Below are 23,231 nucleotides of genomic sequence, written 5' to 3'. Positions count from 1 at the left end.
GGAGCCATGCTGACTCTGCTATCTGAACATCACAGCAGAAAAACCGAGACTCATTAGGCCAGGCAATATCTAGTATTGTTCAATTTTAGTGAGCCCATGTGAATTGTAGCCTCAGTTTCCTGTTCTTAGCTAACAGGAGGGGTCCTGTGTGGTCTTCTGCTGCTGTAGCCTATTTGCTTCTCGTCAGAGATGCTCTTCTGCATACCTTTGTTGTAATGAGTGGTTATTTGTGTTAATGTCTGCGCAGTCTGCGCTCTCCTCTGACCTCCGGCATCAACAAGGGATATTCCTCAGAGAACTGACACTCACTGGATATTTTCTCTTTTTGAGATGTTGCATTGGAAACTCACAGGAGATCAGCCCATCTGTCGCCTACTACCACGCCACTTTCAAAATGGTATAGTTGTCAAATTTATTCTTCATTCTGATGTTCAGTTTGAACTTCAACAGGTCATCTTCAGAATGTCTACTGAGTTTTTGCCATGTGATTGAATAGACGTTTGTGCTAACAGGTGTACCTAACAAAGTGACCAGTGAGTGTAGGTAAGGTTGAATTACTTACATTTCAGTGTTAAATTATATGAAAGTAAATATTTTTGCTTTGGGGTAAAATGCATCTTTTGGCACATGTAGAAGATGGTCTTTTTGCTGCAGTTATAGAAATCAAAAGGAACTTATAAGCTGAACATGTTTGTGGTTTATATTATGAGCTATCATGAGCTAGTGCTCAGTAGGCAGGCCTATGTAGTGTTCTCGTTTTTAAATGTTACTGAACGAGAAAATGAGAACTCTATGGCAGAAAAATGAAAACTCCCAATGTCCTTTTCACTAGATTTCCCCTGGAGCTCTGAAACATTTCATATCCAGCAGCAATTCCTTCCATATTTGGGTTTTGCAATGACAACTAAACCATGTCCAAGATGACTGAGCCAAGTAGCAGAAAGAGTTTTCTCAGATATTGTTTTTGTTCTGTCAACATTTTAAAAAAATAACAAAAGTTTTTATGGGGCATTACAGCAGCACTTGTTTAAACGAGAGCTGGGGTCAGAGGGTTCATCTGGCTGATGGGAACTTCACATCTGGACTGACTTGTCTTGGTCTCCAGGTTCAGAGAGCGAGTGATTATGACAGAGTGCTGTAACTTTATTATGCAAACAGTTGTTACAATAGTCTTTGGCTGAATGTTCAGAACCCTAAAGCACACATATGTGTTTTTAAGCCTCAAATCAGGAACAAAATACAACCATATTTTTACTTTGTCTTTTTTTTTGCGTTGATTTAATTTGCTTTGGACATTTTGAGGAGAAACTTTTCAAAATATTTTATATAAATCTGGCAAGCTCCAAAGAAAGAGTGATCATGGAAAAACAGGGATAATCAACTCATTATCAGATTAAAACCTCTGAACAATGACATTTACTCTGCAGAGATGTGCAGCCATGTTGGGCAATAAATTTTGTCACTCCCCCTGAAGCAGGGGGACTCAGTGAAAGCTAAAAATCTGCTTCATCTTAGCACCACTGTTCCCTTGAAGGCTCCACCACAGAACTTATTGAAGTGCATGTTGCAGTTGCTTCTGTGCTGTGCTGCCCTCTAGCTTCCATATGAGCAACTTACCCTGGAGCTAAGTACAGCATATAAAGTCTGGAGAAAAAGGAATAAAAACAGAGTTTTTTGTGGTTTCTTCCAAGAGAAGCTGTGGATATAAAGCTAAAAACTCAAAATAAGTTTAACAACATGTTGTTTTATGGTTCAGAAATAATTGGGAAGGCTTAGAGTTTAGAGTGTGGGTGTTCAAAAAGCATCAGTAGAGAAGCTGAATGTATCACATCTGTAGCCTGCAGTAAAAGTGCCTCACTGCTGAATATCATGTGTGCATACATTGTATAAACTAAAGGATTCCTCAGAGTTTATGACTGACTGTATGCTGCTGCATTCCTCACAGCTATCTCCTCTAATGATGGCAGAAAAGTGTCAGACCTCCCCTCATGTCCAACCAGGGTTTATGAATTTTTACTACATCACTTTCTCATGTTTTAAAGAACAAGGCTACCTACCTGTTGTTGCTTCCATTTAGAGCTTTAAGTGGCAGCAAGAGGTGTAGATGCCTGAAAAGACTCCAGGGACTTATTCAGGCTTTAATATCTGTGGAAACACTCACCTCAGTTAGTGGGACAGTTTCAAAGAATATTATGTGTTTTGTATGCGAAAGGGTGCAAATAAATGTGAGTTCCCCTACTTACAAAATTGTGGTTTCTACAGCCCTCTACCAATTCTGTCAAGATGACCGGTCAAACATCTGGCCAGAAATATGCCACAAACTAAAAACATCTAGTTGTGGTGCATCTTTCTAAGGAATAGTTAACCATAGTTAATCAGTAAGAGTGTATATATACACTATACTGCCAAAAGTATTCACTCACTCATTCAAATCATTGAATTCAGGTGTTCCAATCACTTCCATGTTCACATGTCTATAAAATCTATCACCTAGGCATGCAGACTGCTTCTACAAGAAGAATGGGTCGCTCTCAGGAGCTCAGTGACTTCCTGTTCCAGTGAATTCCTGTGCAATAAGACTAAACATTTCACAGACAGCTGTTAGTGGTAATAGAACAGAGCTGGGTTAGCAGATACTCAGGCGCATAGTGCACAGAGGTCGCCAAATTTCTACAGAGTCAGTTGCTACAGACCTCCAAACTTCATGTGGCCTTCACATTAGCTCAAGAACAGTGTGTAGAAACCTTCATGGAATTAGTTTCCATGGCTGAACAGCTGTATACCAGGCTTACATCAGCAACAATGCAAAATGTTGGATGCAGTGGAGTAAAGCACACCTCCACCAGCCACTAGAGCAGTGGAAGCATGTTCTCTGGACTGACGAATCATGCTTCTCTATCTGGCAATCTGATTGATGAGACTGAGTTTGGTGGTTGCCAGGAGACGGTACTTCTCTGATTTATTATGCCAAGTGTAAAGTTTTAGGGAAGGTGGATTATGATGTGGGGCTGTGTTCAGGAGTTGGACTCGGCCCCCTTAGTTCCAGAGAAAGAAATTCTTAATGCTTCAGCATACCAAGACATTTTGGACAGACAGTTTCATGCAGTTCGGGGAAGACCCCTTGTTCCAACATTCCAACATGGCTGCACACCAGTGCAAAGCAGGGTCTGTAAAGATACGGATGAGGTCCTCTCGTTCAAACATCAATGTGTAAACTGCAAATGGTGGGCCAGCATCGAGTAGGATGTCAGTAAAACTCACATGTGTGTGAAGATACAAAAACTACACTGAGATAAATTAAATTATGTTGTCAATGCAACGAGCTTAATTTGTTCTTGTTCTACAACTAACACATATGAAAATATGATTAAAGCCCAGCGATGATGATGGTCATCGTTTTCACTTCCTCTTCTCAGTCAGTGCTGCTTACCGCTCCAAAAGGTCCTGATTGGATTTGATATAATCTGACAAGCCGGCCAGGTCACACACACACACACACACACACACACACACTCACGCACACACACTTATTCCAGGTCATCTGATACACACAAATGCACAAGCTTCTGCAGACTCACTAGCTGACTTAAATGTATGACTCTTCATAATGCAGCAATACTAGACAACTTTACGGACTAAATTCCAGGATGTAAACAAAACGAGAAGATGGAACAAGTCATAAATGTGGCAGTTTGGTGCAGAAGATTTGCCTCTCGTCCCTCTCACCAAAGCATGGTAAGTAACCTGAAAATAAAAACAATGACAGGGCATAACAAGGAACACCTTGTCATAGTTAAATACTGCAAATAAAATTAGATAGACATGAAAAATGAATTAGCCGCAGCTGAGTGAGAGTAAAGTTGCAAAAATCGGATGAAATCCACTGCTTCTTTAAAACGGCTCAAGCACAAGTATAAACGTGTAAAATTCACACACCGAGAATCTGCAAAATCTGAGTACTAAAATCCTGTTATAACACTATGAAATATGAGATATTTGAGAGCCAGGCCACTTGGATTTATCTTTTTGTGTTCATAGCACTGATAATAATTTTACATGAGGATTATGAAACAGTACAAGGTCACACCAGATAATCCTGTTGTACCCAGCTGATAAACTGTTGACATGCTTTCAGGTATAGTTACATTAAAACTCAAATATCTGTTACTGGAGTTTTTACTAACTAACCTGGTTGAAGAGAAATTTGCTGGCAGGTATCTTCTTCTTTAAAATCAGTAAGAATGCATTATATTTTAAGATGTCACTGGTGTGTAGAAAACAAAGTCAATAAAATCGCATATCATGGACAAATAGTACAGAATAAACTCCCCCAGTACCTGTAAGTACCCAAAACGATCATTACCACCGCCTGCAAACCAAGTCCACATGTGTGAACATCTGGACATCCTTGATTGCATGTACAGTTTTTGTAGTTACACTGTAAAACACGGGCTCTGGAATCCCTCTGGCAATTTTTTTTTACAAAGGCTTGTTAATTACAAATTAATTAAACTTAGCTTTAAGCAGTTTTTAGACATCTTTTTTCCCTCAAGTATTTGAGGATATAATGCAAAGAGTTTGCTTACCCTATTTAATTCGTCTTTAAAAGAAAGTAAAAGAAAACAATTATTATAATGTTCTGAATTAAACACCTGCAGATGTAAGGTTTGATGGATGGATGAAATGAATAATCCAAGAAGAAAAAACAAACCAAAGCGCAGAGAGAAAGACACGGGCTTCACAAAGAAACCAGAAGGACTGAACAGGAATACGAAGAGAACTAGCTCAGAAACAATAAACAATTGAAACTAATTAGTGGTCTGCAGGGAGGAAAACAGGCGCGCAAGTTTAAAACACTGAGGATGGGATCATTTAAAGTGAAACTATACACAAAACTACAAGCTCAGACTTCCTCAGCTCATTAGGTTCAAGTGATATTCAGAAAAAGACCGTTGTCTTTGTGACTGAACCGTTGCTTTCTTGGTAATTCAATCTAATACTTTTCTTTATTTTTAATGTTTTCTCAAATTTATTAAATTAACTTACATTTAAAAGATTTATAAGTTATGTCACCATTTCTCAAGCAAGACAAAATTATTTAGGTTACAGCTCTATGAGTGGAGAAGAGTAAAAAAAAAGGTCTCATTATTGTCCCACAAAAGCATCAATTTCGTCTAAGTCAGAACTAAACTTGATGAGACTTGGAGTCAAATATCCTCAAACCTCTACAAAAGACAATCTAGATGGAAACACTGTATCACATTTCCCTGGTGCTTGCTGAATGTTTTTGAGGAAAGGAGCTCAAATGACAGGCTTTTCTTTCTTTCACTCATCTAAATTTTAGGGAAGCAACACTTTCACTTTCAGACTTTCCTCACCAACCTTCCTGTGAGCCTTGAGATGCGACAGCAACGCCGTGCCTTCACCTCCTTACCTCAGACATGGAAGAAGACACCAGAATCATCTCCTGATTTCTGCCTTTCCTACTCGGCTTTTATAATTAAGTCATCTCCCTCAGCTCATCCTCCTTCCTCCTTAAATCCATGTTGCTGCGCTCCAAATCTTCCTCCTTCCCTCACACCCCTTTCCCTTTGTGGCTTGTTGAGGTTCCTCTTCATCCTCCTGGCCTCCTTGTGCTTACTGCCCTGTCCAACCCAGGCAGCTTGGTTTCGGGTTGGAGTGGTGGGGCCCTGGGGATGTGACCCTCTCTTTGCCAAGGCCCTTCCCAGTGTGGCAGCACAGCTCGCTGTCAATCGCATCAACAAGGATGCCTCACTGTCCTATGCTGTAACATTTGAGTATGCAGTGCTGCAGGTACACAACTGACCGAAGCTCCACACATGATTCACTACTAGCATTATATTTGCTGATATACATGAACCAAGTACATTAAGATTATGGGCTACTCAGCAAGGAAAGCTTTGTTAGCAGTGTTGGGGAGTAAAGGAATACATGTACCGCTGTTACATATTTAAAATACAAAATATGAATAACTGTATTCCGTTACAGTTACTGTTTAAAAAGGTGGTATTCAGAATACAGTTACTTTTTTGAAATAAAGGGATTACACGGCGGTCTTTTCCTGTTTCATATGTTAGGCTATGGTCTCTCTATTTTTGGTAATTCCACGCCGATGGAAACCCAAACAAAACACGCATTAAGAGGCTCTAATGCCTGTGTCTCAATCTTGCGTCTCATAATGATGTGAAGAATATGAAGTGTTTAATATGAAGGCAGTAGGCAGAGTGTTACAGGTATCGCCCTAAAGAATGTAGCCTCATGGGCAGTGTAGTCCGTGCTGCAGGGAGAGTGGACTGCCATACCCGTTATGTGTCTGTGAGCGCCAGGGAGGGAGAAAAAGGAGATTGGAAAAGTATGAGCTGTCACTGAGAAGAAACGAGAGCTGGAAGCATGTGAATATAATAATAACCACTGCAGCCAAAAAGAGAGCCTGACGAGCCCAGTTGTGAGTATGCTATTAAGACTCGACTGTACACTGTGTTCCTGTTTTCCTCCGAAACAATAAGTTCCGTTGGAGCAGTCTTTCAACACCTCTCTCTGTCTCTCGCTAGCAAAGTTGACCCAGACAACAAAGTAAAGCTAGTTTTCGGCTACGAGCCCGACACAGAACCTGACGTATTAGCCAGAGGTCCCTTTACTACGGTTCAGAGCCGCGGACCTGTTTTATATACGCGCAGAACAGTTTTCTATACAAGATCGCTGCAAAAAGTGCAGCCTAATGTCCACCCAACTGTTACTCATTTATATTAATATTTAAAAATGTAGTTGGTATTGGTATGGTGAGTAACCTTCAGTAATCGTAATAAATCACACAGCAATAGTACATTCATGTAGTTGTAAAAAAGCATGATAATATATTAAGTAATCCAAAGTATTCAGAATACATTACTGTCATTGAGTAACGTAACGGAATATGTTACAAAATACATTTTGGGGCATTTACTCTGTAATCTGTGGTGGAATATATTTTAAAAGTAACCTTCCCAACACTGTTTGTTAGACAACCAAAGTTAGCTTATTTAGCTAGCAACATTAATCTATAAATTAAGCCAAATAAACAAAAAAAACAAAACAGGAACAAGCATTCAGAAAGTATGCAGAGGCAAAGAACACCTTATATTAAAGAAATTGCTCATCATTTAAACAGTATGCCACTATAATTTAACTTTGCATGTGCTATGCTGTTGAGTAGCTTTAACACTGGAAATCTTGAACAAACCTATGTCCTTGCAAATATAATTTAGCTGCACTACACTGCATGAAAGAAAATTGATGCATGGCTGTTTCAAGTTAATTTACCTAGTTTTTTTCTGGCTGGTTTGTTTCAGTATTAATTTTTGGATTATTGGACATTTTTTTCAGGAGCCATGTGAGACATCCAGGGCACTGGAGGCATTTGTGGGTTTCCACACCAAAGCTTCAGGCTACATTGGCCCAGCCAACCCAGGCTACTGTGATGCTGCTTCAATGCTGAGCAAAGGCTGGAATAAAGTAAGCTGGAATGTGTCTACTACGCATCTTTAACACATCAGGAAGAAAAACTAATCATATTTTGCTGTGACTTTAATCTTCCAGGCACTGTTTCCTTGGGGATGTGTTGGCTATGAGTTGGATGATGTTCGCAGCCATCCGACTTTTGCTCGCTCGATGGCAAGACCTACCTGGGTCCTACTTAGTGTCATGAGCTACTTCAGGTGGGCTCACATTGGCATCATCTCTTCCTCTGAGGACATCTGGATGGAAACAGCAACCAAGGTTTGAAAACCTTTGTTTTCACATTTGGACTCCAAAAACAGCCACAGGTTTCTGAATGCTGCCTAGATACCTAGAAGAGTTACAACATCAAATACCTGATCATAAAGCCAAGACTATCAGTCTTTGAAGTTTTGTCTAGGCCATGTTTCTCTATCATGTCCAGGTGGCTGACGCCTTGAGGAGCCACGGCATGCCAGTCAGACTGGTCACTTTTATGGAGAACACACCTCATGGCATCAGACGAGCTCTCACCAAGGTCCGCAAGATGAGTGAAATACGAGGTCAGTATTCATTTATATTCATTTAAGTCTCAACTCACTTGCGCTCAACTGGATATTCGATGGTCAAGTAGTCATTTCTGTTATCATCTTCATTGACCCTGACCATCTGATGATGAAATTTATGTCACTTGCACCTGAGTAAACATTTGCAAACTAGTGGATTAGCAAAATCTAAATGAGGGTTTACGCAGTCGAGTTAGTAGGAAGTACCTTAAACCTAAATTTCTTATGCAACCCTTGTGGTTGCATAAAAACTTCCAGTTTTTTATGGTCTACAGGAAAACAGTTTTCAACTTGCTTGTGCTACAACCTTAGTAAACATTTTCCTGATTATTTAAGGACTCAGTTGCTAGTGTCATATCAGACTGAGTACAATATGAAATTTTGATAATTGAGCTCATTTTGATTATAAAGATGGACTATGAAGGAAATGCATATTGGCTAACAATTTGTCAATCAGTAGAAAAACATTTACTTTTTTTCACATAAAGACAATGTCAGTCAATGATGAAACATGTCAGATCTTGATGTTCAGTCTCATTTCTCGTCCCAGTTGTGATCCTCTGCATGCACTCGGTTCTGATTGGTGGCACAGCCCAGAAGCTTCTACTGGAGACGGCCTACGATATGCAGATGATTGATGGCTCTCTAGTGTTTCTTCCTTATGACACACTGCTCTACAGTCTGCCCTACCATAATGTGACCTACCCAGCTCTGAAGAGAAACAACAAACTGCTGCGGGCCTATGATGCCGTGCTGACCGTCACCATCGACTCACCCCGGGTGTCGTTCTACGAGGCTTATAGAGAGGCCATGGAAAGAGGAGAGGTGGCGAGTACGTTGAAACCCCAGCAGGTGATGCACGGAAAGAGATTTTAATACATTAAGCATTGTCTTTCTATTGAAGACATTGCCATAAGCAAAGCAGCTGAAGTTGACATCTCTGTGTGTGCTGTAGGTATCGCCTCTGTTTGGTACCATCTACAACTCTGTCATCTTCATGGCTCATGCAGTGCATCGGGTTCGGGAGTCCAGGGAGTGGATGTCTGGAGGAAATTTGGCACGACAAAGCCAAAACTTGGCCTTCCAGGTAATGAGACACAGCACTGGGTCTACTTTTTTTTATGCCTAATTCCTTGCTGCTGTTGTAGGCTTTCCATCTATTTCGGTTTCTGAAGCTGGTTTAGTGTACAATATAACTCTAAAAAGTTACTTTTCTCACTAGGTAATATAGTGCATTTCTGTATTAAATTATTTAATAAAATAGAATAGCCTATATGATAAGATGAGAAAGATCTATACAAAGGATAAACGGATGTACCCTTTTTTTTTTTTTTTTTTGCAGGGCTTCAGTCACCCAATTATAACTAATGGGTCTGGAGCAGCTCTGCTGGAATACCTCATACTGGACACAGATGGAATATCTTGGGAGCTGAAGCCAACACACAGGTATTTAAGAGCTGAGATTACATGTTTAGTGTTTTATTGTGTCTGACTAGGAAATGAAGGAATGAAGGCAAGTCAAGAGAAATGCTGTACAAGTGCAGATACCATTCAAAATTAACAACTGATCTAACTGACTAATGACAGGATCGACATGGAGATCGGTATGGTCCGCTTCTTAGGTAAAGACATCCATTTCCCTCGAGGTTATGGACCCAAGAAAGACGCCTCATGCTGGTTTACTCCAGGAGTCATCTGCTCAGGAGGTGAGGATGTAGCAACTTTGACTTCGTCCATTGGGTTACTGCTGTGAAGCTAGAAAAGGCACCAACAACACAAATACAATACATTCAAGAGTGTGTTTCAATGACTTAAATGACTAGCCTATTAAAACACAACACTTTCCTGTAAAGGCATAATTTTAAGCCATTATAAAATAATGAAATAACAATAAAACGTTTGAGTTACACAAAAAAATCCCAACCCTTAAAATAGTTATTGAGGAAATTAGCTAAAAGAAGTAAAAAACCTGCATTTTTCTGCAGTCAGGTTGGACATTTTAACAGAGGAGTCTATGGGGCTTGACTCATGAAGGCAGCCCTTTTTGGCCATTTAAGGAACTGTAAGTTGCTGCTTGGCAAGGACCAAGCACACATCTGTACACAGTATGTCACGTTGATCTCTGTGCTCTGGATGTTTCGGTGTACATTTGATATATTTAAGAATGATACATGACACTTCAAACAAATATATAAATATATGTGCAGTTCCAAGAAAGTGTTTGTCTTTTGTTTCAAAAATTTCATTACAAGCATTTGTACCGTTGGAAGAGTCATACCAGTCATACCTACTAATTTGTTTTTCGACTTCTTCTTCTCTGTTCCAGGAGTGGATTTGTTCTCAACCATAAGCGTGCTCCTTGGGGTGATTGCTGCGTTTATTGTTGCTGTGCCACTAATTTACTGCATCAGGTACAAAGATGTCTTAAAACATGATGTTGGGCCTAAGAGGTCTGGAATATTAGTATAAATTAAAATCTTTCCAGGTAAAAACTTTAGAACTTATCATCATGTAGCTGTTTTTCTGATATCTTCATGCCTCAAGCGTTAACTTTCATCAACCTCCCTTATTTCCATCAGGCGACGGATAAATCAGATCCGGCTGGTCAGAGGTCCCAACAAGATTTTACTTACACTGGCCGATGTCACATTCATAAACCCATCACTTAGCAACAAGGTCAGCCTCCGTCTACTTAGAATTCTGAATTCTTAATTTAACATTTTCCTGTATTTATCCAAACTGATAATATTGCGTGATGTAAAGTTGAAACCGACTGACAAATTTTCTTCTCTGTAGAAGCTGAATCTGGATGACAGTAGGACTAGCGGCATGAAGAGCACGTCTGAACGCAGTCTTGCCTCAACGATTTCCACCCAATCGCCAGCCACCTACGAAAACTCCAACGTTGTAATTTTTGAGGCAAGGCCATCCATTTATGAGCTGCAGTGCAACAGTTTCGAAACTGTACAGAAATAAAACAGTTATAGATTGCTCCATGTAACTCGTGCAGCATTGGTCCAGGATGGATGTGCAAAAAATACTAAAATTAAATTGATTTACATGGCTTAAAAGCCTAAAAAGATGTCTAAGTATTTGCGCTGTTTGGTGTTTTTCTCCACTAGGGGGACTGGGCGTGGCTGAAGAGACTTCCTTATGGGACATTTAGCAGCATCAATCCCAAAACAAGTGATGTGTTTGAACTGGTACGTGATATTGTTACATGACAAAGTAGATATTTTTTTAGTTTAAGTACTTTCTTCATAAAGACAACATCTGACAACCTCCCATGTATCCTTAATTACATGTTTTGAAAAAACCTTAGTTTACATGATTAAAGTCGTGGTTTGGCGTCCATTAGAGTAGTTTCTGGGTTTCCAGCTTCAGGGATTTCTCTTAGTAGGCTTTCATGGAGTAAAGACTTAAATAATGCCATACATTTTTACCGAGAACCAGAAAAAACTGTCAGTGCACTCACTGCCACCATGAACATGAGTACGAGGTTCTCAGCTGATGACATGGTGTTTTGTTGCAGAGACAGATTCAGTTATACCTTCTTCTTGTTGTAATCCTTGGTCGTATAAGCCCAAAAACGTGAAAATCAAGATGTTTCTGTCTGCAGATGAAGGACATGCGTCATGAGAACGTCAACCCTTTCCTTGGCTTTTTTCATGACTGTGGCATATTCGCCATTGTGACTGAGTTCTGCTCCAGAGGCAGCCTCGAGGACCTGCTCCTAAACGAAGACGTCAAGCTCGACTGGATGTTCAAGTCATCTCTGTTGCTGGATCTAATTAAGGTGAAAGGCAGATAGCAGGAACACGAGTATTTTTTGGTATTTTTTTAGACAAGGAACATATCCTTGTCTGCAGTCAGGATTAATCAAAGATTTTTAAAATGTTATACTTTTAAGGGTATGAAGTATCTCCATCACCGTGGAGTGTCTCACACTCGTCTAAAGTCTCGCAACTGTGTGGTGGATGGACGGTTTGTCCTGAAGGTTACAGATTATGGCTACAATGAAGTCCTAGAGGCTCAGAGGTTCCCCTATATTGAGCCACATGCAGATGGTGAGACAAACTATGCAACAGGAACAGTTACTTGAAAAAAGCACTACCAACCTGTTTTAAAAATAATGCCCTCATCTTTGTGCAAGAGTTACTTTGGACTGCTCCAGAGATCCTGAGGAGTGGCCAGGCAGGACTACACGGGACTCTACCCGGTGATGTGTACAGCTTCGCTATCATCATGCAGGAGGTGGTGGTGAGAGGGCCTCCATTCTGCATGCTGGACCTGTCTGATAAAGGCAAGAGAATAGCTTCACAATAATAAACCTCCCAAATCTAGTAGAAACGCACAAGTCCAGACTCAGAGAGCATAATTTAGACAGCTTCAATTCTTGACAAGATTAGATTATTCTATGAAAAGATTCCTCCAATTTAAAGGTTCCAGCAGGCAGAAATCTAGAGTGAACCTGTGCCTACACATAACATGCAACTTAGCAAAGAACCAATTTTAAATTGTATCTTTGGGTGCTTGGGTACTAGCAGCTTAGTTTGTTCCCATTTCTTTGGTTGAATATACAAAAAATTCAAAAGACATGAGGTCAGGAGAGAGGAGCACATTGTGTTTACAGTCATCTATAAGACACAGTAGGGGATCTTTGTTGCTGCACTTCAGCCAGTGGATTTGGAGATCTTGTCAAAATTGATGGAATTATGAATGCAGAAAAGTACATTCAGATTTTGACCACAATGCAATACTATCTGGAAAACATTAAAATGGCAACATTTTCATTTTCCGGCATGATAATGATCCCAAACACACTGCCAGTGCAGTAAAAATGATACCTGGATAGAAAAACGCACAGTGGAGCACCCTTAGTCATGGATTTAGTCATTAGTCATTAGGGCCTGGACCTTAACATTGTTGAAGCATTTTGGGATCATCTAAAGGCAGCCAACATCCAAAAGAAGAGCTTAATATGTCCTTCAAGAGATCTGGAAAACTATTCCTGAAGACTACTTAAAGAAATGACAAGAAGGCTGCCTGAGAAAGTTGAGGCTATGTTGAAGAATAAAGGTGTTCATACCAAATACTGACCTTTAGGCTGGTTAGAACTGTACAAGCTCTGTTTCTTTCTTATATACTGTATTTCTATATATGTTTGCAGATGTTTCAATAAATCACTGCACATATGTTCTTAGCCAAATGGGGGAGGTGTAAAGTTGATCAAAGTTGTTTCCTTCTGGATCAGTTTACTTACCAGTACTGGCATCCTCATTTAACTGGTGTTTCTGTGTTTTAGAAATAATAGAGAAGCTGTGTAAGCCTCCTCCTCTGTGCCGTCCAGTGGTCAGTCCGGACTATGCTCCAATGGAGTGTATCCAGCTGATGAAACAGTGCTGGAATGAACAGCCAGACAAGCGGCCGGCCTTTGATGAAATCTTTGACCAGGTAGGGCTATTACAAAATATAGATTTTTATTTTGAGAAAATATGTTTGAAATAATATTAGAAATAATTTCTTGGAGAACTCTGGTGGGTTTTGAGGATGTCGATGTTCTCATTTCAGTTCAAAAACATCAACAAGGGGAAGAAAACCAACATCATTGACTCTATGCTGAGGATGCTGGAGCAGTACTCGTCTAACCTGGAGGAGCTAATCAGAGAGCGGACAGAGGAGCTGGAGATAGAAAAACAGAAGACAGAGAAGCTTTTGACACAGATGCTGCCTCCGTAAGTAATTATTTTCAATGGTATAAAGATGAGGATAATGCTGTTACCTTTACACATTATTTGTTACCTGGCTCTTTCCTCCTGTTTACCTGGCCACAATCACACTTATTTTCACTTTTTTTTTCCAGGTCTGTGGCAGAGGCTTTGAAGGTGGGCGGGACAGTTGAACCAGAATATTTTGACCAGGTGTCACTGTATTTCAGTGACATTGTTGGCTTCACCACCATCTCAGCTAACAGCGAACCCATTGAAGTGGTCGATCTCCTCAACGACCTCTACACCCTCTTTGACGCCATCATAGGAAACCATGATGTCTACAAGGTGATAATCTTTTATGTAGTCGTACTGTGGCTTCTGGTATTAAATCTCATCACATGACACTGATGATTATTCATTTCTGATCTCCTCCAGGTGGAGACAATAGGTGATGCTTACATGGTAGCGTCAGGTGTTCCAGTTCCTAACGGCATCCGACATGCCACAGAAATAGCCAACATGGCTCTTGACATTCTGAGTGCTGTGGGGACCTTTAAAATGAGACACATGCCTGATGTTCCAGTGAGGATACGAATAGGACTTCACACAGGTATTAAAGCATTAGTGCAATATGTGAAGGAGGGGTTTTTAGTTGTACAGTTGTCAGTGTAGAGTAATTTGAAGTAATGTACACTTCATGGTTATTTAAAATGTAAGCATATATGATGTGTCAATGATTTTTAGCATTTTTATTGGCACAAAATTCGATAAACTACCAGAAACCCAAAGCCATTGACTTTTAACCATTTAGAATATGGATACAGCTACTTTGCTGTCACACAAGTTTCCCTCTGAAGCCTCAATTTGAACCTCTTGGCTGTTGCCAACTTGTCATCAAGGTAGACATATGTAAAAGAGGACCCTCCTTTATTATTATTTTAGTCCAAACTGAGGCATAAATTATATGATTTTCAGTGAGACTTCAAATTGAAGTCATAAACTCATCACAAAAAAATTTACTAACCGACTCACTGGCAAGTTTATTAGGTTAAATATCTAATCAGCCAATCATGTGGCAGCAACTCAACACATTTAGACAAGGAGAAATTGTCAAGTTGACCTGCTGTGTACGTATGTGTTGTAGGTTCGTGCGTAGCAGGTGTTGTGGGTCTCACCATGCCTCGCTACTGTCTGTTTGGAGACACAGTGACCACTGCCTCTCGTATGGAGTCCAGCGGGATGCGTAAGTTGCTAATCTATAAACGGAAAAATCAGTAGATGGATGAAATAGCCAGACATGAATGTGGACTTGTTGTGAAGTCACCTTTCTTCACCTGGAAATGTATCTGTTAAACATTTATCTGTTACAGCTTACAGGATCCATGTTCATCAGAGTACAGTGAAGGTCCTCCATGAACTAAATCTTGGCTACAAGTTGGAGTTGAGAGGAAGGACAGAAGTCCGGGTACAGCCCTTAAACACAAAATATGGGTTTCACCATTATGATCAGATGAAGCGAAAATACAGCCTCTTATAGTTTCTTTCTATATCTTTCTCAGGGGAAAGGAATAGAGGAGACCTACTGGCTGGTAGGGAGAGATGGGTTTACCAAACCCCTGCCTGTTCCTCCAGACCTCAAGTCTGGGTAGGGATAAGTGACTTTTCTCCTTCTCCTGTGTTACTCTGCCTCTTCCTTTTTACCCTCAAGAGTACTGCACTGGTCCATCCACTAAAAACAATTCCCATGCTTGTTTTAGCGTAAAAACAGCAACACATCATGCCAAATTCTCTCACAGATAGAAATTTTAGTGACCATTAAATTATGTACAGATGGTTATTGTTGAATGTGACAAATTAAACAAACACAAATAGGGAATGTAACATTGCATTTTGGATGATGAAATAAACACAACATATAGAAAAATCCAAATAATTCAGGTTTATAATAAAACTTAAAAAAAAAAAAACCCTTGCAGTTGTTAATCGCTGTATGTGTGATGATGTTTGTGTAAAGCTTTTTTAAGATTGGTCCAATTGTTGGGGAGCAAATAGTTTACATAAAGACATATACAGACATGCGCCATGACCATAATAGTAAGAAGTGCAGGTCACACCCTACCTGACCTTTTGAGCTACTGTTATTTTAATTTTAAAGACTACAACAGGAACCAGTTAATTTGGAGAAAATTTTTCAAAATAACAGCTCCTAGTTTGTTCTGAAAAGTTTACAGAAATATATCAGATTTTCAAAATAAATGACATCAAGTAGTTATTAATGACAGCTAAAGCAAAACAAAAACAAAAAATACCCAAAACAAACAAACAAAAAAACCCTTGCCCATCTACATTATAAATAATTTCCACAGACTTATCAAAAGTATGAAGCTGAAATTTATTTTTAAAGCTGCTTTCTTTAAAAATGGACAGCAAAGAATAAAATGTGTTGGCTTCCCTATCCTGCATGTGTTTGCAGATGTCTTCAACCTTACACAAATTATGACAAAGGTTGCACCCACTCCACCAAGATTGTTTTCTCTAACCATTTCCGAGTATCATCATGGGATAATTCATAATTTCGACAGCAAAACGGCACCAATTTAATGTCTCTGATGCGGAAGAACAGAAATTACTTCTGGTACCCTGGGATGCTTTATCGGATTTCTGATAATTCACTGGAGAAAACTTCAAAACGTATATTTTAAAGGGTCCTATCATCATGTGAGATCAGTCAAAATGTGTTTAGGCTCATTGTTAGCAGCTCCTAGTTTGATTCCAGGCCCATCTTCTATTTGTGATTCCTTCCTCAACTTTCTTAAAACTCCAGTTTGAATGTGAGAACCCGAACCATCCGAACAAAGCAAAATAAGCTCTTTAAAAAGGAAAAACTGAGAACAGTGTTTAGATTCTGGCTGGAAAAGCAGGTAGGGGAACTGAGTTGCTCCAAACATACTCTTAAATGTCATTTCATCAAATCTGAAAAGTCAAACATAATTACTAATGTTTTCTGTCCATGGTGGTTAAGTTTAGATGCAAAAACTGGATGAAAGGTTGAGTTAAAAGGAGAAAACACTGACTGCAGGTATCCATCAGAATTAATATTGCAACTGTGTTACTGCCACTAACAAAACCACAACTTATAACTTACAACACATTTAGGTCATTTCAGACATTTGGAAAAAAAAAAAAAAATGTAATGGCTTGGTGTGCCTTGTTCACTTAAACTGTACACTGAGCACAAGATTTCAGCCTTACAGCATTACAGGATAAAGCTGTGGACCTAAGCAGTGGCTATTACTATAAATCCACCTGTCAGCTAATCTATTCTTTGGAGAGAAAGCCGAGCCATTGCAGGACTACACTGTGTGCGTATGTGTGTGCTGTCATCACGCTGTTCACTTCATCTCAACAGGCAAATGGCCCATGGGCTGCAGATGGCCGAGATAGCCCAGTACAAGAAACAGAAAGCCGAGAAACAACAACAAGAACAACTTGCAAAGAAGAAAAACTGAGGTAATGTTATGCATTGTAAAAAAAATGTATAACATTACTGGCTTGGTTGGCAACGTTACTCATCATTGGGCAAACATATGTTGGGGAATGAACTGTCTCAGTGTAGTTTGTTTGCATTTGATTGGGTCTTAAATGTGACACCTTCAAAGTTACACAAGAAATCTTAGCCACAGCATGAAGCAGCTTGTCATATAAATGGGAATCTGGTACAATAGCTCTTTGAGCTTTTTCAAAATAAAGGCCTGAGCCAACATGTATGTTCCCCAACCAGCTGTTGAGCGGTTGCTGGAGCTTGCTTGCTGGTCCTAAAGATGATGTTCTGCCAAAAACCTCCTTGTAATTGCTTTGGTCACTACCAGATTGCCATGGTTACCCATAGTTGGGTTGGCAACCCATAGTTACATGGAACTCATCAACTTGTAACTGCAAACACTTTTTAACAAACCACCAAACAGTAATGAAACTTTCAAAAATAAGTTATGCCTTAGCACTGAAACCAGCATGTTTCAAAAGGAGAAACTTATGGTCCCAATTTCTAATTTGTCAAGTCCTGACTGGGGCCTATTTATTATGCCAATCATTATTACTTGAGAATTATTGATCATACAAAAAGCCTGCAGACATGAAAAAGCGGTTAGGAAATCTAATGTTTGAATCAATTTCTTCTGTTCATTCATTTTACCGTTACACTGTTACTCATATCTGATGTGAAGTTTCTTGCAGCTTAAACTAAACAAAAGATTTCCTGTGGGATTTTGAAGTTGGTCAAGAGACAAGTAAATGCAAACAAAAACGGCAATATCTAAAGACAGTTCAAGGGAGAGATGTGGGGATTTTGTCCATTAAATACAGGGAGTGCAGAATTATTAGGCAAATGAGTATTTTGTCCACATCATCCTCTTCATGCATGTTGTCTTACTCCAAGCTGTATAGGCTCGAAAGCCTACTACCAATTAAGCATATTAGGTGATGTGCATCTCTGTAATGAGAAGGGGTGTGGTCTAATGACATCAACACCCTATATCAGGTGTGCATAATTATTAGGCAACGTCCTTTCCTTTGGCAAAATGGGTCAAAAGAAGGACTTGACAGGCTCAGAAAAGTCAAAAATAGTGAGATATCTTGCAGAGGGATGCAGCAGTCTCAAAATTGCAAAGCTTCTGAAGCGTGATCATCGAACAATCAAGCGTTTCATTCAAAATAGTCAACAGGGTCGCAAGAAGCGTGTGGAAAAACCAAGGCGCAAAATAACTGCCCATGAACTGAGAAAAGTCAAGCGTGCAGCTGCCAAGATGCCACTTGCCAGCAGTTTGGCCATATTTCAGAGCTGCAACATCACTGGAGTGCCCAAAAGCACAAGGTGTGCAATAATCAGAGACATGGCCAAGGTAAGAAAGGCTGAAAGACGACCACCACTGAACAAGACACACAAGCTGAAACGTCAAGACTGGGCCAAGAAATAGCTCAAGACTGATTTTTAAGGTTTTTAAGGTTTTATGGACTGATGAAATGAGAGTGAGTCTTGATGGGCCAGATGGATGGGCCCGTGGCTGGATTGGTAAAGGGCAGAGAGCTCCAGTCCGACTCAGCAAGGTGGAGGTGGAGTACTGGTTTGGGCTGGTATCATCAAAGATGAGCTTGTGGGGCCTTTTCGTGTTACGGATGGAGTCAAGATCAACTCCCAGTCCTACTGCCAGTTTCTGGAAGACACCTTCTTCAAGCAGTGGTACAGGAAGAAGTCTGCATCCTTCAAGAAAAACATGATTTTCATGCAGGACAATGCTCCATCACACGCGTCCAAGTACTCCACAGCGTGGCTGGCAAGAAAGGGTATAAAAGAAGACAAACTAATGACATGGCCTCCTTGTTCACCTGATCTGAACCCCATTGAGAACCTGTGGTCCATCATCAAATGTGAGATTTACAAGGAGGGAAAACAGTACACCTCTCTGAACAGTGTCTGGGAGGCTGTGGTTGCTGCTGCACGCAATGTTGATGGTGAACAGATCAAAACACTGACAGAATCCATGGATGGCAGGCTTTTGAGTGTCCTTGCAAAGAAAGGTGGCTATATTGGTCGCTGATTTGTTTTTGTTTTGTTTTTGAATGTCAGAAATGTATATTTGTGAATGTGGAGATGTTATATTGGTGTCACTGGTAAAAATAAATAATTGAAATGGGTATATATTTGTTTTTTGTTAAGTTGCCTAATAATTATGCACAGTAATAGTCACCTGCACACACAGATATCCCCCTAAAATAGCTAAAACTAAAACAACTAAAACTACTTCCAAAAACATTCAGCTTTGATATTAATGAGTTTTTTGGGTTCATTGAGAACATGGTTGTTGTTCAATAATAAAATTATTCCTCAAAAATACTTTTGGAAATATAGTGTATGTACTAATAATTCTGCACTCCCTGTAGAAAGTCCTCTTTTTTTTTTTTTTATCACTGACAAAACTCAGTTCTTCTACTTTACAAGTTTTTTAAATGAAAATGTCACATGTGGACCATTCACCACATCACTGTTGTCACTCGAAAAGTTTGAGCTAATCATAAACTTAATTTTTTAAAATTTCATCTGTTTAAGGTTCTTACCCCATCAGAGGGAAATATTCCCAAAGCAAGCTTTTCGTTTAATGTGGTGATGTACCGACACCAACTGACCTGGGCTGAAATGTGAAATCTGATATGTCATGGTGCTTCTTCATACATGTCTGCAGTACAGATGTTTTATTTTCATTAGTGCACCTCTAAATTGACTATGTACTGAGGAAACACCACGAATGTCTATATAATTGTTTGTATTTATGACCTTGTCTGTATAGATGTTATTTCCAATGTTTACTTCCTTTTTTTCTTTTCTTAAATGTACAGTCATGTGAAAAAGAAAGCTTTCACAGGAGTCTATGCAGTTGTGTGAAATCTATGTTTTGCTTGTGGTCACTGTCCTGTTACATTATCCATATAGGGCCAAACTTTTTTTGTCAGACAGATTTCCTGACACCTCTGAAATACTTTGGTATACAGAGGAGTTCATGGTCAACTCAATGACTGCAAGCTGTCCAGGTCCTGTGGCTGCAAAACAAGCCCAAATCATCACCCCTCCACCACCGTGCTTGACAGTTGGTATAAGCTTGTTTGTGCTGATGTGCTGAGTTTGGTTTTCTCCAAACATGGCACTGTACATTATGGCCAAATATTTCCTCATTTGGTCTCATCTGTTCAAAGGACATTGTTCCAGAAGTCTTGTGGTTTACTCGACTTGGAAACTTAAGCTATTCTTTTTAGAGAAAAGGTATCTTCTGGCAACCCTTCCAAACAAGCCATACATGTTGAGTCTTTTGCTAATTGTGCTGTCATGAATTTTAAGTTTGAACTAACCGAGCCCTGTAGAGTCTGAGATGTAGCTCTTGGATTTTTCGCAGTTTCTTTGAACATTGAACATGATCTGACCTTGAGGTGAATTAGCTGGGGTGTCGACTCCTGGGAAGACTATGACATTGTGTTAACAAGCACCTGAATACTCCAGACCACCAAACTACTGAAACTTCCGCTCTCTTATACTTCCTATTGGAAGCAGTGTACTTAGTTTTTCACAGGATTTCAGAGAGTCCTGTAAAAACTTTCTGTTTCGCATGATTGTACTTGTTGTTAATTCCTGTGTTTCAAACCTTCCAAAATGAACTAAAGCCATCAAGAGACTGTGAAGAAACAGTTACTATAACTTCATGCTCAAAGTTTCTACTGTGTTGAAGATATATAGATACAGGTTGAACTGGGGTTGGCCTATGCTTTCATGTATTACCAGTTTGTAATTCTAGAATTCAAACTAAGCCATTAGGAGCGCATTGCTTTTTAAAATGGCAGCATAACAAAGCCTCAATAAGGAAACAGATGTAGCTAGTTAAAGTAAAAAAAAAAAAAAAAAAGCAGCAGTACACACCCAAAAACATCTAAACACATAACAGTAATTAGATTTTGCAGATGGTAATTGCATAAAGTACCTTTAAAGGTATCGTTCAACATCCTGTTAAAAAGTCAGATTAATGCTACTTTAGCAATTTAGCTAACTAATATCTGGTTAGTTAAAGTGAGCTAAACAACTTGCTAGGCTATGCAGATATTAAAAGATATGAAAATTTAGCCTAACTTTTGAAAAGTCATCTATTTGGCTGTTTTAATTAATAAAACAGTTTTTGTTCTGGTTCCAGACCTAAAGCTAAGCTATGCTAATCAGTACCTGACTATAGGTCTTATATGGATACGAGTGTTAGTGATTTCGTCGTCATAGCGAGAAACTAAAGAAGCGTATTCCCCAAAATGTTTCATTTTTTCTTTTATATCTTTTTTGTAATAATTTACTCATAGCTGAAGCTAATTCCAACATTAAAAGAAGTAATCTTTTCCCATCTTGCGTTAATGTTCTGTTCATCTTTCCTTTTTCTTCCCCCTTTGATTGCTTCTCCTCTTCCTCTCAGCACCAGCATTTGCATTCCGAGGAAGCAGTCAAAGGACATGAAGCTAATGTTTCACAAGGCAGTGAAAAAAATCTCGCACGTCCGTGTCGTGACGCAGCTCTACATGCAAGAAGACGACGACAACGTCATGATGACGCATCACTGAATGACCTGTAACTCATGACTTTGCCTCAACTGGACACCGGACAGTATCTCCAGCCTCCACACTATTCCAGTGGGGAAGAGCAGTAGAGAAAATGGATACGAGTACCATCTTGAACCTCCAAGGACATAAAACATGAAACTCTTTATGTCCTCACTAAAATTTGATGGTGATTTTCCACAGAGGGCAGTTGACAGGAGGAGGATGTGGCTAGTGAAAGTATAATTTCAGATTGTGTTTAAGTCTGTGTGCATTAGCGGCTTGAGCCAGGAGATGTAGTCCAATATGGAGCTATGAATAGAGGCCAGCAAGTCTAGACTCAGCAAAGCAGGGATCTGCAGAAGCTGTCTGTCAGCAGCTGAGGGGCAGAGCTAATCCAAACATCCCATTCCTTGGTTTCTGTCTGAAGGAGGAAGAGATGAGGAGAACCCTGCATTTATATTTGAATAGCACAAAATCACCCAGAAATAAATACTTATGTTTAGGTACTTGCAGTCCCTACTTGGAATTAGAAAAGTGAAAGGAAGTGAGTCATTGTCAGCAATGGCAGATTATTAGATTTTTTTCCATTTTTTTTTTTTTTTTTTTGCCAAAATCATATAAAGGTAGTTAAAGGTTAAATCTTAAAAACACTTTGTTTTGTTTTACTGCTAATATAAAACCCAAAGATATTAAAGTTACAATAAAAAAAAAAACTAGGAAACACTTGGATTTGGATTATTTTAAATTACTAATTTAATCTTATGTTACAAAGGAAACACTCCTAAAATTAAAAGTCTGGATAAGGAGCAATGGTGATTCTATAGTGTGTTGGTGCCCCTCCAACCAATGTTTATCACTATTAGCTTATAAAAAGAATAACCTACAAAAGAGTTCAGAGGCAGCTTTTATTACTTAATAACTACAAAAAGATATTGCCCATGTTAGCTGATTTTACCCTTCAAATCACCAATTACTGGTGTCTTAAATAATGCCAGGTAAAACTTTACTAATGCTTATTGCAGTACCAATGCCCACCTCCAACATCTGGTTTACCTTCGGTTACTAGAGCACACACAGAAAAAAGATTATTGGCCTTCATAAACAGTAATTTCTAATATGGACAATATGCTTGGTAGAAACTGAATGTAAACCACTGAACCAACATCATTTGACCAGATTATTTTAAATTGAATGTTTTACATTATACATTTCTAATAAAAAATTACATATACTCAAATTGCTTAAAGTCAACATTTTGGGCATAAATATTGTTTTGAGTGTGGTGATTGCAATGATGCTGCATGTAGTTTTTAAAGGTAAATGTCTACGTTAGTTAAGTCGA

At 39.3% G+C, this 23,231-nt stretch overlaps 1 protein-coding gene across 2 annotated transcripts; it reads left to right on the top strand.

The window, feature by feature from the left end:
* The first annotated feature begins 3,173 nt into the window (after positions 1 to 3,173).
* gc2 (guanylyl cyclase 2) lies at positions 3,174 to 22,756 on the top strand. 2 transcript variants are annotated; one of them, XM_040030994.1, is made up of 25 exons: positions 3,174 to 3,735; positions 5,345 to 5,814; positions 7,384 to 7,512; positions 7,597 to 7,776; positions 7,940 to 8,057; positions 8,611 to 8,912; positions 9,016 to 9,147; positions 9,403 to 9,506; positions 9,648 to 9,766; positions 10,387 to 10,471; positions 10,640 to 10,736; positions 10,857 to 10,979; positions 11,183 to 11,263; positions 11,680 to 11,856; positions 11,971 to 12,127; positions 12,214 to 12,363; positions 13,366 to 13,514; positions 13,632 to 13,795; positions 13,924 to 14,116; positions 14,207 to 14,381; positions 14,916 to 15,014; positions 15,142 to 15,236; positions 15,331 to 15,416; positions 17,181 to 17,281; positions 21,766 to 21,878. In XM_040030994.1, the coding sequence occupies exons 2-24, from the start codon at positions 5,401 to 5,403 to the stop codon at positions 17,278 to 17,280; spliced, it is 3,429 nt and encodes a 1,142-aa protein (XP_039886928.1). In that variant the 5' UTR covers positions 3,174 to 3,735; positions 5,345 to 5,400; the 3' UTR covers position 17,281; positions 21,766 to 21,878. The 2 variants fall into 2 exon arrangements, with proteins under 2 accessions (XP_039886928.1, XP_039886845.1); XM_040030911.1 differs by lacking the exon at positions 17,181 to 17,281 and having other exon boundaries at positions 21,766 to 22,756.
* The last annotated feature ends 475 nt before the right edge of the window (positions 22,757 to 23,231 follow it).

This window comes from Simochromis diagramma, unplaced genomic scaffold, assembly GCF_900408965.1.
Source record: "Simochromis diagramma unplaced genomic scaffold, fSimDia1.1 OVJJ01000382.1, whole genome shotgun sequence".
In the NCBI taxonomy this organism is placed as follows: domain Eukaryota; kingdom Metazoa; phylum Chordata; class Actinopteri; order Cichliformes; family Cichlidae; genus Simochromis; species Simochromis diagramma.
This window is presented reverse-complemented; position numbering and strand designations above follow the sequence as displayed.